Consider the following 18344-nt stretch of genomic DNA (forward strand, 5'->3'; position numbering starts at 1 on the left):
TTATAGCTGGAAAGGGGGGGCAACTACATATTACTGTCTATGTATTTAGAATGCGATGTCATCAACGTCTCTGTTGGTGTAATGGCCAGATGTCCCCCTATATATAAATATATGGGGTATTCCATTAGTAGTAGTATCGCAATGATTTAAAGAATATATCTGTAACATGCTCACAACTGAGACCATTCAAAGTAATTGTATTTTAATAGGGTATGTAATATCATATAACACAAAGAAAGACGCTATTTTACAGAAATAAACTAAATAAAACATTTACAAAAATAGTTTACAGCATGTGCATTCACATTCATCCGCTTATTGCCGGTGTCTCTAACGATGAAGAATCGCCATATTGTTCAAGGTTCCGCCTCGCTCTTCTTTTCTGCCCCACCGTTTGTTCTTTTCACCAACATCTCTCTGGTATCTGCTTGCCACTGTTGCACCAGGTCTGTGGGGGTTTTGCCGTTCTGCAATGTATACAAAGGATCATATAGACAGCACAGTTACCTTTGCACCGGCCGTCCAACACATTCATTCACACAACGTAGTAGCAAAGCTTTGCCGATTAATTGATATTTTCACATTCATTTTTTTGGAAGGATGCAGTTTAGTTATAAACATTGTTTTAGGGGATAGTGCTTATTTTCTGTCAATATTATATCCATTCTGGTGGATTGAGAAGAAGGTTTAGATGATACCAGAGAATGTGGAGGTTAACAATATATCTGCTTCTAAAGTAACAATGTCATTCTTTACGCTAGCTCAGGCAAAGTTATCCCGCTGAGGTCTTCCTACGTCTGTAAAGGTGGGTGTATCTGAAAAAGCCTAACTTATTTTATTGAATATATGTTTAAGGTTTCAATGAGGACACGCTATAAGCAAGGTAAGTGTGTGTGATAGAGTGAGTGTGTGTTAGCGTGTGTGATAGAGTGAGTGTGTGTTAGTCATGGGGGGCACCCTGCTCTACCTACCCCTGAAAGTGCCAAACCTATCCATTTAGAAAAGCACAATAACTCTGAATTAGGTAATACAGGGGAATAACATATGCTCCGGAAACCATGGCAATTCAGCGGAGTCCCATGTCTTAGGGGGTGTAAAATGTTTGGCCCTTACAGGCTACATACATACATAGAGAAGGGGCCACTCCACAAAGCCTGCAAGGGGACCTCAAGCATCATGTAGGACAACAATGGTAACATCCCACCAGTTCTCTATGATGAGTATCTCGTGGTTATTTTGAAATAGATTTATATTATATATAATCCTTTTTAAATTAAATACTATTACAGTCTTCTCACCCATTCCCAGCTCGTCACAAATACTTACCATATTTTTTGTCATCATGTTGGCTCCATATAGCATGAGCATTTTAATGATCTTGTAGCGATTCAGTCTGACTGCATCATGGAGAGCTGTATCACCTTCCTGTAATCAAACAAATGCTGCTTAGTCCAATAAACATCTCAAATGGCCAGAGGGGGGCACTTTGGGGGTTTTGGCCACGGTTAGAGACATGACAAGGGGCAGAGCTTTACTAAGACTTTTTTTATCTGACTTTGTGAATGACTATATTGAAATGTAACTGAGAAGAAGAAGAATAGTATTTTATTTGCACACATTGATTTATAAACACATATTATTGTGTCTTTTAGGGCTATAGAACCTACCAGATGTTTTAGGCTTCTGGAAATGAGGGCCATCAGGGGAGAAAAGAGGGACAGATAGATCTGGGTCCTAAAAAGGGACCTACTCTCCTAAGGGACAGTTGAGGCAAAGCGTACCCCAGTGAGTTCTTCTGGCAGAGATCAAGCTAACCCTGTTTAATGCATAATAAAGAGGTCATTGGATGCCCTAACATGAACCCTAGAAGGTTACAGAACGCTACTCCATTCATTGGGAAAACATTTTTTTTTACCACTTTGTTAAACATCAGGAACATACATTAACTATTTAATCTGATTGTTTGCTCCTTTCAGACTTTCAGACTCAGAAACATGAATGAACCGTTTAATTGGGATCTGCCCTCACCCTGTCCTTGGAGTTGATGTCCACCCCAGTAGAAATCAGATGTTCCACAACATCAGCATGGCCAGTTCTTGTTGCGACGTGTAAAGGAGTGCTTAACAGCTGTAAACCGGGAGAAGTAACTTGTTAGAGCTATAATCATGTAAACAATAATTCAGGCTTCATCATTCCATTGATCGATGCCCTGTTATTTCCCATGTTGGTCTACAAATCCGCAGAGCCAAATAGCCATATGTCATCTACCTTCCTGTAGGCTCTCGTGTAATGTATCTCAATTAATTCAAGGAGGTTACAAGATCCAAAGAAGATGCCAGATTTGAAAACTCAAAATAATTTCTAAGCTCCATTATTTCTTCTAATGGTCTTAGAGATACTGAGGCTTACTGGGCATGTGCGTATATTTGAATTCATATTTGTAACTTGTAGATGTTCTGTATTTCACATCTTCTCGCATTTATTATTAATAATAATTCTTTTACCATCACCGTTTACCGCAGTGTCGCAAAGCATATTACCTTGTCCTTGACATTGATCTCAGCTCCGCTATCCTGAAGAAGTTTTATGACTTCCAGTCGACCCCCGCGACAAGCCCAATGAACAGCTGTGCAGTCCAGCTACAAGAAGAAGACAAACTCAATAACGGTCACCAGTACCTGAAGATATTCTAAATGACATAATATTAAGTAAACATTATCGCTAAAACAATATCCACCTGACCTGATCGGCCTCTTATGTATTTCAGTACATGATATGTGCTTTAAATTGGGTGATTAAATGACATTTTATACATTTTTGTTATTATTTTTTGTTTTGTAGAAGTATTTTGCTCTTGGAATGGCTCTTACCCTGTCTCTGAAGTTCACTGATGATCCACTTTCTATAAGTTTTTTGATGATATTTATGTGACCCTCCAAGGATGCCCTGTGAAGAGCTGTCCTCTTGAACTGTTGTGTATAAGGAAACATATATATATTATTAATGTACATACACTAATAAATGGCAACAGATTTATATACTTGAATATAATAATAGCAACTGATTTAATACTTCAATATATCACTGTTATATTCCTGTGTCACATGACTGCTAGAATTTGGAAATTCAAAACTAATAGGGATAGTGTTTCTGGAGCTAAATTCAGGTTTAATATTTATAATAAGCAGAATAGTTGGCATGGAACCTTTAAAAAGTCCCAGCATGTTCTGTTGGGTGTCCTTCATTTAACCGGCAAACCTATGTTGACATGTGAGTGAAATTAGTGACAACTGTCTGTTCCCATTGAGTAGACCCAACGATTCCAATAACAGAACATGCTCCCAGATATCAGCATTAAATTAACTTAAGATCCCTCATGAAGAGATCATTTTTCACTCTGCCTGAGATAGCGCAAAGCCCCGCTGCCAACGACTTATCCTGATAATGCTGTTTGTCATTACATAATTGAACCGAGAAACATATGAGAAAGTGAGAGACTCTGTCTCAGAATGGAATTCGCTGTGGAGTCCAAGAAGCCTACAGAGTTACTATCAGGTCTCAAGCTATCTAGACGTTTTGACCACGCCAAGAAGATTAGTCGTGTGGACTCTAATTTTAGGCCTACCTCATCACACGTGTCTGGAGATCCACCGTCTTCCAAGAACTTCTCAATTATATTTATCTTGCCTTCAACAGAAGCTTTGAGGAACGCTTCAGGGCTGACTGGCCCCGTCTAAAATGCAAGAACCACGTTCAACGAGCGTCTATAAATATTTATTACATAAACCCCAACATTATTCTCCTCATTCACCTTTTCTGTTATTTACTTTCCAACTTAAATACATTTTATATACACACATTTTGCCATTGCCACTGTAGTAATTTCTAGGACCATACAGTCGAATCTGAAATGGCCTTTGACCCATGGTGTCAAAACTCAAGTATGCGACAGAATATTAATTATTTACCATAAACCTTTATCTTGCATTTTCTACTACATTTCAAGAGGTAGGGCGTTCTGTAAACTTAAACTCAGCTTTTGTTTATAGACTTAATGTATGTTTTCTTTTTAATTCCCCTCTTAGACGTTGTCCTATTGATCACTACTTTGTTCGGATCAGGTGCCCCCTATGAAGTGGATAATGTTGGAGGATAACGTGAAGATTACCATGCAGTTCCCCTGAACGTTCCTTGAATTATTTACAGCCTTGTCTATAGGTCCTGCCGCTAACCTATTAAGATCTTTAGGAGTTTTTTTTCCTATGGGCTTCCTACGAAGTCAGGTTTCAAGAGTGTGAGAGAGAATCTAGTCAATGGTTATTGAGTAATCTGGCAAATATGACTTTCTCCTTTAGCTCCTTTAACTAAAGACAGTAACACTTACGATTTCCTCTTGCTCAGGTTCTGGTTGCGGAGCTACAATCTGAGATTTCCTCTGTTTCCTCTCTTGTCTCTTTTTGCGGATTTCAATGAGGTTTTGGATACCACCAACATCTATGATTTCCTTTCTTAAATCCACGGAGGTTTTCCGTACTCGATCATCAGCCTGCAAAGTTATCCAAGGTCAATGTGAGCAAATGTGCCATATAATGACCATGGAACAGCAGGCAGTGTAGTCTCATTAACAATAAACCTTATGTTAAAGTTAACGTTGGTCAATAATAATGTTGGTTAATGTTGATATCGGCAGGAATAAACATGAGGTAAAAACATGTTCTGGTTTGTTTTTATGTATTTGGAGTAAAGTTTGCACTAATTTAGAAGGCGGCCTAATGGCAGACAGAATTTCCTTCATAATATTTGTTTAGAGAACTTCTATAAGTCAGAACTCTTGCAGAGGATCTTGCGTTATTTGGATAAAAAGACTGCTAAATAAAGTAGTTAACAGAATACTGCGTAAGTGTACACTTTATCTAACATTTGGGGGATAGTTTCCAGCAGCCTTACTTTTCACTTTTAAAAATTAATTTAAGTGAAATGATGGAATAATTAGGAAATAATGGATAAAATGGGAGAAAATATATTGACAGTTTCTGCTTTAAGCCAACTTGGATGTTCTGAGGAAGCCCCTGGAGGGAAACGTGCCATCCAGAGAAGTAGAACCACATATTAGATGTGTATATATATATAATTAGATGTGTATATATATATATATATATCAAAACAAGATAATATTCTTCTGTGCTGGTATATATAGGTAAACAACATGTGCTAACAGCTCGGCTAATGCAAAGGAAGCCCCATATCATTTCTATTAAAATGCACCCAATATTAGAGATTCTTGACATCTTGAATTTCAAAAAAGTAGCTCGGAGCAAGTTCTTGGAATCAAAGATCCGAGGCAGTATCAGACCTATGAGTAAGTCCATGCTAACAGACTAACCGCGTTAGGTGATCATCTAATATTTCTGGATTTATAATTATGGATTAAATGTTCCATTTTATATAAATACCCCTTGGATTTTGCTTTTGTATAAAGGACTTACTCTGGGCAACTCTTCTGCAATTCTGATATATACCCTCCAGCGGGCGGTTTGGGGGAATCGAGCTTGGAGAGTGTGCCTTAAATTTTGCTTTCACAGTGACTTTCTTGTACATATTTTTGAACAAACATAAAGTCAATTGGTAGATGAATCAAAAGTTAGTAAACTGAAAACCAAATAAGACTTGGTTACACTTGGGAGAGATTCTCATCCAACTAGTGGATATCCCACGCAGAATTACAAAGTGTTCCATTTTCCTTCCTAACCAATCCAATAAACATAAAAAATGCATAAAATGTCTTACCTTGAGGTTGGCGACACTTTTATTCACTGGCTGCTTGTAATCCTCTTTTAACTGATTGGAATCTATTTCAATGACTCCTATTTTCCGGAATCGAGGTTTCTTTATCTGTGTTACAAAAGTCTTTTGTTAGTGGATGAATACAGAAAGATTTGTCGGTATGAAAATGGAATAATAGAAACCCAGATTTTTTTTAATGGGGAAAATGCGTTCATGAGTTAAATGGGAACTCTGCGCATTTTTACCCCGAGTCTCAGGGTTTTTCCTCCAATTCCAGGGTCTCAGAGTAAAAATATCAGGTCGCACAGACTGTAGCCGAAACATGCTTACATTCTAAGACTCCTAATTAGTTCTTTTGCTGCGATTATCTTATCTTTTATATTCCTGTTCGAGTGCATGTTATCTTTGAATAAAGATTTCATGAGTTGCTACATAGAATCTGCATCATAGGCAATGAAGGGATTAATATTTAAAGCGTTTCAGGGTCATTTGGAAGGTTTCTAGGTATGGTGATAAAGTCTCAGGTGAGGATGTTACCAAGATTAGTATAATACCCTATTACCCACGGCTCGGAAGAAATACAATGTAATTCAGGTCCAGAAGGTTTTTTCGAGTCAAGCTCCTATGCTGGGATTTCACCAGGGACTTAAACGCAGAAAACATTGGAGCTGTTTGGTGATTGGAGCCAACCAACCTCACCAAAGTCAGAGATAAAACCTTTCCGTTAGGCTCAATTCTCCTAAATTAACACTTTTGTAACTTTGAGAAATATCACTCTCATGAGAGAAAACTCTATATGCCCTCTGGTCGGAGGTGTTTTGATTACTTTTGTACGTTATCTCTGCGGAATCACTAAAAACAAGTCTCTTACTGGAATGAAATGTTTTGTTACCATCCAGCACCTTAATTACCCACCCATCAAGGACCACTTTCAGTTCAATCGACTACTAGATTATCATTATTAATGATTATTATTAATTAGATATACATGTAACTAATAAAATATCACAATTTCACATGTGTGTTATTAATAATTAAAATGAAATGAATAACTTTATTTAAAGACATAGCACAACTCGCCTAAGAATGAAGCAGTAAACATGACCACGTGCTTCGTTGATAGACTCAAGTAGGACTCACCTCATTCTCACTTTCAAGTTCCAGCTTCTGATCGATAAGTTCAGTGGCCCATTTCACTTCATCCTCCATTTTCCAAAAGCGATTCCAAAAAATGTCACCGGAAAACACAAAATGTGGTTTCCTAGGAGCTACTGGGGATTAAAACCAATATAAATCCTAAAAAAAAATTGGTATTTTTGTTATATTTTAGTCTCAAAATATATTTTTTCAAATAGCACGTTCTCTGTAGAGAATCACTGATCGCTATCTTAGCAGAAGGCTAAAAAAGATGTCCAGCTGGACCCTGAATGACAGAGGACTTTATAGGGAGAAGGCAGGGACAGCTCCTCCTTTTTCTCTTTCAGAAGATTCAAGACCATCATTCCAAATGAACAGGTGTAGCTTCCTGCACATGACCTGGGCTCCTTTACCATGAGATCATCCTGCTACATTATGTCATGTCTGTTTTCCCCTGACCTTATGTCACCTTTACAGCCTACTCTTCAAAACTGTCAAACAGCTAACCTTTTGAGCGCCAGATTGGAAAGCAACTCAACACTACAGAATGTTGGTGGAACATTCTGACATTGAAAGGGTTGAAGTCATATAATTTTAAACATAATCGTGTAATGCAATCGTTATTCTGAAGATTCCAGTTACTGTAAAAAAAAAAAAAAAATAAGAAAGGGTAGGTAGTTGTGTATCTTGGATTGTATGAATGTCTTACGCCTAAGAACAGAAAAAAAATTTATAGGGTAAGATTTTGTAACTGTAGATTGAAAAGTACTGTATATTGAAATGATACAGTGTCCTGAATTATGTGTTCCTTTTGGAGAATCTTGGGGGAAGCAGTTTTTTGTTGCACTTTTTACTTCCTACTGCATCATGGATGTCAGGAAGTGAGCAGTTCAGCTAGATATTTCTTCCCTAGGCATACTGGAAACCTCATATACATCTTAATGCGCACATTTTCACTACACATTTTAAAACATGAATAGATGAATTAAATTAAATAGATAGTGAAAGGGCCCGGACTGGTATGCTGGGCAAATGCCTGTGGGCATACTTGGGAACTTTCAGGTTTTGCCTGGGGAATTCGGGTGAAGCCCTTCTCTGGGTCTCCGGATCACCATGGAGAAACTCTGAGTTGTGGAAGTGGGCCTCTAGTGGGCCATTTATGTCAGCAGACCACCCACCAATGTCAGCGGGACCTCTTGACATCAGGGGACCCCCACTGACCTCAAAATGGGGAGGCTCTGGGTAGGTGGAGCCAGAATATCCCCAGGTATGCTTGTGGGTCGCTGGCCAACAGCCCCATACGCTCACCAGCTGGAGCAGCAGATCAGATGCTGCAGTGTGTGGCCACTTGCTGTATATGCCTGGCCGCATACACTACGTGGGCATAAAAGCATCATCAGGCGGCCACTGGCCTTAAAGTGCCGCCTGGCACTCATACAAAATAAATACTAGATAATGTACAAATGGCGTCGGCCTTATGTAACACAAGAAAAGGAAAATAGCAATAATTATTTCTAATAACGATAAACCATTAGAAATAAAAAATGTAGCATTAAGTAAATGGTATTCCCAAGTATACTATACACATACTTTTAATCACATGCGCTGCACAGGCCATGTTTCACGATGTCCATGTGGTGTGTGCGTAGTGAAACTAGAGCCAGAGGACATATATCCAAAAAACAGAGGCTATCCACCGCACAGGCTGACCCAGCATGTCTGCTGCTTTTTTTAATGAACTATGTAACGTCTGTGGTGTTTCTAATCAGAGGTTGACCTAGAGCTAGTGGCGCCGGGGTACAGTATGTTTTCGATAACCTCCATAACTAAAAAACATGCACATATTAACACGCAAACTCACTCTAACACCCACTCTAACATCATACACACGGGGGGGGGGTCAAGAGTAAGTCCAATTTCAGGCCTTCTTTATGTAGCGGGGGCATCCATGCCTGTTGTGACCTAGTCTCTGCCTACATTAGACTGTGGTCCTGATCCTATGACCAGCGCTGCCTTTGCAGGACAGTCTCCGAAGTTCCTAGCCTCTTCACTCTTCCAGTCTCCTCAGTACCAGTTACCTACACTAAGCGTTACACACACCCTCTAACACACTTACACTAAAACATACTTACTCCATCATACACCACTCTATCAATCACAACTCACATCTTACATATTTGATTATGTCAAATGTGCTTTATTATATATAATATATCAAATATTTATATATAAGTTTCATCTTAAATGGTTGAAAGTTCTTATTCAATCCTTCTGACATTTTTTTGCTTCATATAATTTGTATTTTGTTTTCGATATTAATTCCAATACCCTGTGGCATTCTCTGGCCTACTACTAGCCACTGCTCTGTGGCTGGTTGGGGATATTTTGATCCCCCTTCAGACTGGCTCATTCACTTTATGGGGGTTTGTGCCAAGTTGACACATTGTCTCCTCTGTACACGTCCTTCTGAACCAGAGCACAGGGATGTGACGTTAAGCCAAGGTGCTCAGAACACAGAAAGCACGATGTAAGGAGAAGATCTTCAGGATATGCCCTGGGAAGCAGCTGAGAGATCTGCCTAGGTCAGCCTTATGGCAGGAACCCTGGTAAGTGCAGCTGCCGGTACCTACTGAGTAGTTCAGGATCATCTTGACACAAAGCATGAGTTTCAATCAATGATGGAGAATATATGCTCTGTCCAGGCAACTGCTTGTACCCAGTTAATTACCTCCTCCATCACTTACCTGACACATGGAATGAGAAAATTTAAAGAGGAAAAGGAAATGTCAACATGTCAAAAAAGGCTCTATCCCATTAAATAGTTACTTTCTAGAATTTTGATCTTCAATATGATTTAAAAAGTTGTTTATCGCTTCTGAAAATGCACACTTCAGTGTACGGTCTGCCTTGCAGAATTGCTGAAAAGTACTTTGCTGTTAAATTTGTGATGGGACACGTTGAGTCTCAGCTTGGGACATGTCTAAGCATGCAGCTGTATAATAGCCTACATCTAAATACAGTGTAGACAGGTGTCAGACAAACCCAACGCAAGTGGATGAAATTATCCAATAGCCATGTGCTGTCTACACTAAAGATGGTGTGCTCATCCTGAGTACACCAAGTTCCTTTCCACAGGTCTTGGGCTTTCATGGTAAAGCTCTAGGTTTGACCTTGGTCTGCTGACTTCCCCAGCCATTAGTATGTATTGCTGTCTGCCTATGGTTCCTACTTTGGCTACTCTAAATATATGTCAAGTAACGCATCCGAGGCTAGCTAGTCCTGTACACATTTAACAGCGCAACCTCACACCACATTAGGTAGTACAATATTTCTGGTGAGGTGAAGTATCCTATGTTTTCATTCGGAGAACGAACTTGTACAACAAATTGTCCGCCTTTTATGACAAAACCTATACTTCCTACCAAAAAAGAATTCCTTAAAATGTCTACGCTAGTGATAGTCAGGGTCTAATAGTACTACTTCTGAAGAACAGTGAGACAAAACGAGATATTCTTCATCCACATATGTCCATTTATGTAGCTTTCTATGATCATATACATCTTCTTTGGGTCCTTAAGTCTTTACTACAAGGTGGTAAGAAAGATCTTCATGGTCATTTCACTCCATAAATATCAACCCATCTTAATGCCAGACTCCATAACATATGGTACCAGGAAAACTTGAGTAACAATCCCTTGTGTTAAATACCTCTCATTCAGATTAACAAAGGGGTCAGTTGAGTCTCTGCTAGTGTTCTTTTAATAGATGCACTTGTAATGCACAAAAAACACTGAAAATCATAAGAACTAACTGTTCCCCCATAGATCTATAAAAGGCACAGCTATAACTACAAATATGTATTGGGGAATATTCGTATTACATCATGTGGCATGTGTGTACACAGGGTATCTTTTGAAAGCGATACCAAGTGTCCCATGCATTCGACAATAAAACCTATTATAGACGTGTTAGCAGTTACCCAGTGTAATTGAGCACATGCGTGAAATACTTAAGCCTGTTTTCGGTATTTCAAATGGTAAAGACCTCTGTCAGTCTAAAAAGGCTTTTGAAGTCTTTACCCTCCCCCAGAGGAACGTTCAGCCATGAGAACTTTACATTAGTCTAAGAGAAGAAAAAATATTTGTTAAAATAAACTGCCGAAAGTGGCCAGGGCTTGACTGGCAATGTTGTGGTGACCCTGGCACTCGATGCATAGGATGCGGTTGGATATGCGCAGATGTACCAGTCCTGGTCTGTAAGCAGCAGATATGTATTCGTTTTTCCGGAGTGAATTATTTTTCAAATTTATGAATTCATGGAAACATAGAACCTCCACATCACACTTTCTCCTTTTGGGCTTCAAAGACAGACCCAGTCAGACTCAACTGGTCGTCTAGCAGACTCGGCCGGTGGCTGATGGTGCTGCACACTTACTGGCACTCCTTCAGTGGGATGGCTGCTGGCTGAATATATATGGCCACACATTGCAAGAGTGTAAGAGAGTGTTGCGCAGTCACATTATTTGGCAGCAGTAGGCCTAAAAGTGATACTTTTCATCCCTAGTCTGGCCATGCTTGAAGTGGTCTACAAGCTCATCAAAGCCAAAGATGCTCTTTGGAAACAAACCTTCTTGCAGAGCGAAGGACTTGGCAAGGATGACAATTCAGGGGGTCCCCATTCAGACATGCAAAGAGGTCACGCAGAAAGCTGAAGACTCTCCTTCTGACCATATGTTGTTTTATGGTCTATTTCCAGGGATGCTCACGGAGAGAACTATTAAAGGAGCTTGGCGGGGAATATTCTATACAAGCGATGCTTTATGGTTTGGCTGGAGTCACCTGGAGAGAGGGACTATTCCACTCCATCAAAGACAGTCTTGAGGCGTAGAACTTGTCCCACTCACTATCCTGGCTCAGTAACTCATTCACCCATATTATAGAACAGCCTTCCCCCAAGCCAACTCCATTGACCCTGTCCCTGCCACAAAACTACCCCTAGTCACACGCATACTCTTAGTATTATAATAACACAATAAACAAAGGAAATTGGAAAATGTTTGCAACAATTGTGTTGCATTGTTTGTAGTGCTGGTGTATTAGTGGCTATTGCACCATTTACTGATGTATGATTGTAACGATGCTGAGCCCAGAGCATGTTGTATGAAAAAACATAACAACTGTATATGATATCGTTCGAGTAGATATTTGACTGATTCCAAATCAAAGATTGTTCTCACAATACAATCCTTTTTTTCTGTCTGGGGGAAAACCTTTGGATATACGGTAACTACATTCTTTCCTGGTAATAATTAAAAGGAATTGTTGGGCAGTTTACTGAAAGAAGTTGTTGTGGTCATGTTTTATAGAATAATTATGTAGGTTTCTAGCAAATACCCCACAAAAAATTGTTACTAAGTTAACACACACGTTTTAGTTGAATTATTCTTTTATGGCATATTTTGCGGTGTATATTTTTTTAAGAATCTGATAACTGATACAAAGGTCTGACTGATGAACCTTTGCTCCGGCTAAAAGTCATATTAGGAACCCAGACCAATGATGTGGAGTAAGCAGACAAGAAAGATGATATGCTTGGAAGAATTTGGGCTGGTGCAAGGAGCATGAAGCCCACACAAGCAGTCATCTGATCTGCTGCGTTTAACTACCAAGAACTGCTATCGGTTTCTGCTTCCCTCGTTTCCCTGCTGAGAAGATAGTCCACCGCCCAATAAATCAAGAACTGGCTTAATCAGTAATTTTTATATACTAGAAAAGTTAATGCAGTCAAGATTGGTTTGATTTCAGCTATATTTAGAAATCTGCATATAGTCTTTAGGATGCCAAAATTGGGGGATCGGTGCTCAACTCATTGTCTGGGAGAATTGCATTGGGAGTGTACATACTCTCAGGTTAATCCAGATCATGTTCTGGCTTAACACTACAGATCCAATCTCGTGACACAAATAGAACCCTTACCCATACATGTAAAAAGAACCATACACACCAAAATGACTCTAGATGGTGCGTGGACCAAAATAGGTGATATTGGCAAGTTTTTTTCCAGGACACGTCTAAAGTGCTGCCCTGCCCTATGTATTTAACATGAACTAGGCAGGAAACTATGAAACGTACGTGTGTCCCCTAAAAAATACAACCCTATGTATTGTCAAAGTCCTATGTGTTCGCCTAGATTTCTATGTAGGCCACAATATTTAATGGTGAAGTGTAAGTCCTGGAAAAGAGCCCATTTCAAGCACTCTACATAATGTATCTCTCCTAGAGAATACACTGTAGGTTCTGTTCCTCTGTAAGTCAGAACAGAGAACATTGCTGGAAGGACGCTACATTTCTAAGAACATTGTGTGAAGGCCCTGCCAGGTTCACCTGCCACTTCTCACTACATGTACAGAAGGATGATGTCCATGCAGAGGTCATTCTGTCTGCATTGCGCCTAACACTTAAAATGTAGAACTTATTTTAAAGGAAAATTCTTGTAAATTCTTAAAACTATTTAAACATAAAGTCGGATGGTAAGTGTGAACAACATTTCATGGGATAGACTACTGTGGAGTCAGCAGGTCAAAAGACAATAAGTATAATTAAGAAAATTGTGATAAAATATACCGGACATCTCTGGTGGCAACCAGTGTGACCACAGCTATCTTCTGAAGGACATTTATTCAACCACAGCCATTTTTAGTGGCACTATGAACTCAAGGGGACTCAACATAATCTATAGGCTACCTGCGGTGGTGACCACACAAAATTCTTCTGGTGGCAGAATGTGGACAATGTGGTCACACAAGGGTAATTCTGATCTACCCTACTGAGTGCCACATAAAGCACAGTATCAAAAGCAACTGAAAAAAAGCCACGTCGATACTCAAAGAGTAATAAAAGTTAATATGAACATTTTTAACTTGAAAGAAAGTTAGATCTCCCCACGCTTAATGTCAAAGTATAATGTAAATGTACAGAATGTTAACTAGCACACAACTAAAATGCCATCAGCAAGGTTGTTTCGTCTTATGTCACCAATGACTTTTTATGTCTTCTGAATAATAATTGAGATTCCATAAATGAAACCAGAATAGGAATAAAAATCTCTTTAATTAATGAAACAAGGCGTCAAGATGAAATATGCATAACAATGTCACCTTTTAATGTTATTGTTTTGGGATTTTGTTTGAAATTAACAGCAAGGCACAGATACGGCGTTTTGTTTTTAGTTATTTTTAATGTTATTCCATTATTAAGCCAATTTTTGGGCAATATACACCATCACCTGTGTGTGTGATAACCCCCTTGGGGGTTAGGTTGGTGCTACAAAAGTGGACTTGATGTCAGGACTGGTGATCAAACAAGGCACAAGACAAATTTCCATCCTTAACATTGCAAAGGTAGGTGCTGTCCAGTGGGCCCCCAACACCAGCTCTTCCAACTTCTCCAAGCCCAGGCAAACTGCTAGGCTGCCGCTGTGGGCTTCGCTCCTTCATCACCTAGCTGACATAGACAGCGTGTGAGAACCACGACGGAGTAGAATAGCTTGCCAACCCCCTCCTGAGCGAATAAAGGTAGGTGTGTGTATGTATGTTAGTATCTTACTGAATGCGTGTGTGTAAAGGTGTTAGTCTGTGTAAGTATGTTACTGTATGTGTGCGTATATATTAGTATGTGTATATTTGTGTGTATGTAAATGTATTATAGTATATGTAAGCATGTTACGGTGTGTATGTGTTCGTATGCGTGTGTCAGTATGTATGTTAGTGTGTGAAAATATAGGTTACTGTATATGTGTCTCTATACGTTACTGTGCGTGTAAGTACATATGTTAAAATGTATAGGTATATTACAGTGTGTGTTAGTATCTTACTGTGTGTCTGGGATGAAATTGGGGGCCCCCCACATCCATGCATCCAACAGGTGGCCTGACTCTTGTACCTAGAACACAGTACTTTATCATAAAAATAAAATCATGGTGAATGATCTCAAGATCTTGGCGAGTGGTTACAGTTACCGTTCTACATAATGATAAAAATGATTTCTTTGGAGATCCACTATTCTGAAAGTGATTAAAGGGAAAATGTGAAAGAATGTACAGTTTTGGGGTTGATATGTTGCATGTCAAGTGTTTCACCAAAAACCTGTAAATGAAAAAACCTGTAAATGAAATGCTAGAATATTAGTGATCCATTCAACATTTTCACTTCTTTTAGGTCTCGGACAGACTGTGTGATCTTCTGCGCCATCTACTGGACCAGAAGACCTGAATTTAGGAGAGGCCAAAATGAAGATACATACAGAGTAGGGCTTTAGGTACATAGAATTAATCAGATTAAATTGAGTGACAATGGGAAAGACAAACCTATTCTGAACCTCAGAAGTCATGGGAGCAGGGTCACACATATGCATTGGACTACCAGTTTCATAATGCCAGTTCCAGGGTAGTGGGCATGTATAATACCTCGACTGGGTGATCGAACCCCCCCCCCAAAAAAAAAAATACATTTCTGAGCAATGGTATAACAAACAGTTGTCTATTTGTCTCATATTGTTCAGAAGATTAACTAACAAACATCCCAACCATCCCATTTTTCAGGCCATGGGTAGACTAGACACCAACATTGCTCATGGCGGACATTTACTCAGGCGCTATATAAAACAAATAATAATAATAATAATAATAATAAGGTACTTGAAATGTTCACAAAGTATACCCTTCCGTCTCCAACGATCTACTACCGAGCAGTGAATTAATCTAGAACGGCAGTGAAAAGGTGATGGCTCTCTTGATAAGGGTCCATGGGCCTGATTATTTGAGCGTAAAAATGTAAATATATTATTCATGGATACGTTGGCATTGTGAAAAAGAAGCGGTAACGGGCATAGAAAGCCCCCGCATCCATGTACAGTAATTATAACCTACTCCCTACTTTATTTTCATTTACCGTATGTTATGCTGGAGGCAGAAATATTCTTCAAAAATATTTTACAGCAAAGCCATAGCATGTAAGCTCGTATACGCATATGGAAAGCAGCTAGAACACGCATCCCAAATGCCTATATCAAGACTGTTTTGTCCTTAGGCAGCCACGCTCTACTTTCAGATACTGACAAGTTACCTAACAAGGGAAAATAAGGGTTAGGCAACGATTTCCTAATAGTTACAACACATAGAAATAGCAACAAGACCACAATGTCCCCTAAGGGGCATAGCTTCCAACAGTCCTGAATTTGCTAGGGCTATGAAAACTAGGCTTATGTGCCGAAGGTAATCTTGCTTATACACACGCAGGAGGGACTCATTCACTAAACAAGGTTACATTTGAGTTTTGGGGATCATGCCTGATCAAGGCGTTTAGATGAGGAATGGATTTTACTTACACACTTTCATTTATAAGCATGATGTCTTTATATACACATTTGTTACTTTAAGGTCTATAGGACACCGTGATATCCTCATATGCCGCAGACGTTCTGAGCTCCTACAATAACGAGATATCAATTAATATCAGCAGCCAAAATGCTTGTCTTCAGGCTCCAAGAGGCAGACATCCGTACCATAAAACCAGCATCACACGTAATCAACGCACACTCGTTCCTGACGAACGGTTTATTTAGTACGGCGAGCCAAATTATTAAAAACAAAAAAATTAAACCAAAATTTGACGTCCCCAGCAGAAATAGATCATTACATAACTAAGACTTTATTTTATTGTTTTTATAAGTAAAAAATAGATACAGATATATCCCCGTTTTTTCAGTACAATTCAGCTGATGTAAGATTTACATGTTCCCTTATACTTTTAAGATCGGTTCATTCTATTTTTCTATAATACCCAATGAAATAATTTAATTTGGACACATTTTAAACAGGAGACAGAACCGTGCATTACGACATATAATGGTACTGCATTCAAAACAGATTTATTTACAGACCTCGATTTCAAGTAGATTCTGTGTATAATACAGAGCGGTATTGCGCCTACCGATAAAAATCAGAAACAGAGGTACCGGGAAATAATTTATGATTGCGAACATCATCTTTGATAAACTTGCCATTATAAAAAAAAAAGTTTTATTTATTTTTTTAACTGAATAAAAACATCTTAATGGGTGTTTTGGGTTTTTTCTAGGAAGCCGTCTAGACTACAGTCACCTATATTATTGAACGCCTATATCACATAGGAGAATGCATTGTAACCTATTATAATGTGCCATAAACCCACATATTCCAGTAGTCAACAATGCCACATGCAAAGTGGTTACTGCAAAGTTAGCCCAACCGTAACGAGTCGGGGTGCTTGCTTGTTCCCACGGAATACTCCGCTCAACAGCAGTTAAAGTATAAATTCTAGATTTCTAGCTGAGCATCATGGGAATTGCAGCCCACTGGCTACCCCTGCTTTTTAGGTAAGGTAGTATCCAGCCCGGACTGGCCACCCGGCAAATCAGGCATATATCCGGTGGGCAACTTTGTGCTAGTCCCGTTCAAGCGGTGGGTCTGGCCGTCCAACATGCGACCACAGGCTAGACACACGTCAGGTATAGGTGTATCCAGAAGGTGGACGTACATTTATCATCGACGCCTGGGCCGATGGTATTTTATAGAAAATATATGGGCCAGTATGAGATGCCAATGGAGCCCCCACATGGTTTTGCCAATTGAAGGGTTTATGCCTGATCCATAAATTTTATGCATTAAAGGCAGAACTTGAAAATCATACATTACTTATGGGTATTATTTATTAGCAAACGAAATTAATGTAGCAGGTACGCACATTTGTAACATAACCTTAATTTAAGGATTGTTAATGATCAAAAAGGGGGCTGATTTTTTTTACAGCAAAACATAATTTGGTCCTGCTAGACTCCATGAATAATACTACAGCACACACACAAAAAAAAGAAATGGCACTTGGTAACTAAATAAAAATGTGCCTATCATCTGGAAAAAAAATTACAAAAAATGTATAAAAACAACAATTCTATATGTCAGGTTTTCTTGTTCTGATATTGCGAATAGATATTTTCGAGGAAAATAAAGTCCATAATATGTCCTTATATGCGATTCCCTCACAATGTGCAAAGCCAGGTTTCCTAAGGCACTCTAGGCAGCTGCCGAGAGGACTATGTGTAGCAGATACGACTAAGTGTCCCACCCCGAATTCCTATGATACGAATCTTTCTTGGGGGAGCTTCTGGAATTTTTACCTAGGGGCCCCTAGTAGTAAGCGAGGCCCTGATAACATGGCATTCTCTGTAGAATAGCCAAAATGGCTCAGTCATTAACAAAATCTTTCCTTTATGAGGCGACTATTGTGCGCCATCAAGACATCAGGACAGATAGTGCAGCATTTGCATTCTCAAAATTAAGTTTCCCCATTTTATATCATTGTTACCGACCCCCCTCGAATCTCAGAG

The 18344-nt window shown here is 39.2% G+C and overlaps 1 protein-coding gene across 1 annotated transcript; it reads right to left on the bottom strand.

The window, feature by feature from the left end:
• Nucleotides 1–185: 185 nt before the first annotated feature.
• On the bottom strand, nucleotides 186–7192 carry ANKRD2 (ankyrin repeat domain 2). The gene is made up of 9 exons (XM_053451235.1): nucleotides 6925–7192; nucleotides 5788–5892; nucleotides 4385–4546; nucleotides 3626–3733; nucleotides 2871–2969; nucleotides 2541–2639; nucleotides 2029–2127; nucleotides 1327–1425; nucleotides 186–467 (listed from the first exon to the last, which is right to left on the bottom strand). The coding sequence occupies exons 1-9, from the start codon at nucleotides 6991–6993 to the stop codon at nucleotides 357–359; spliced, it is 951 nt and encodes a 316-aa protein (XP_053307210.1). The 5' UTR covers nucleotides 6994–7192; the 3' UTR covers nucleotides 186–356.
• Nucleotides 7193–18344: the final 11152 nt, after the last annotated feature.

Source organism: Spea bombifrons, chromosome 11, assembly GCF_027358695.1.
Source record: "Spea bombifrons isolate aSpeBom1 chromosome 11, aSpeBom1.2.pri, whole genome shotgun sequence".
NCBI lineage: Eukaryota > Metazoa > Chordata > Amphibia > Anura > Pelobatidae > Spea > Spea bombifrons.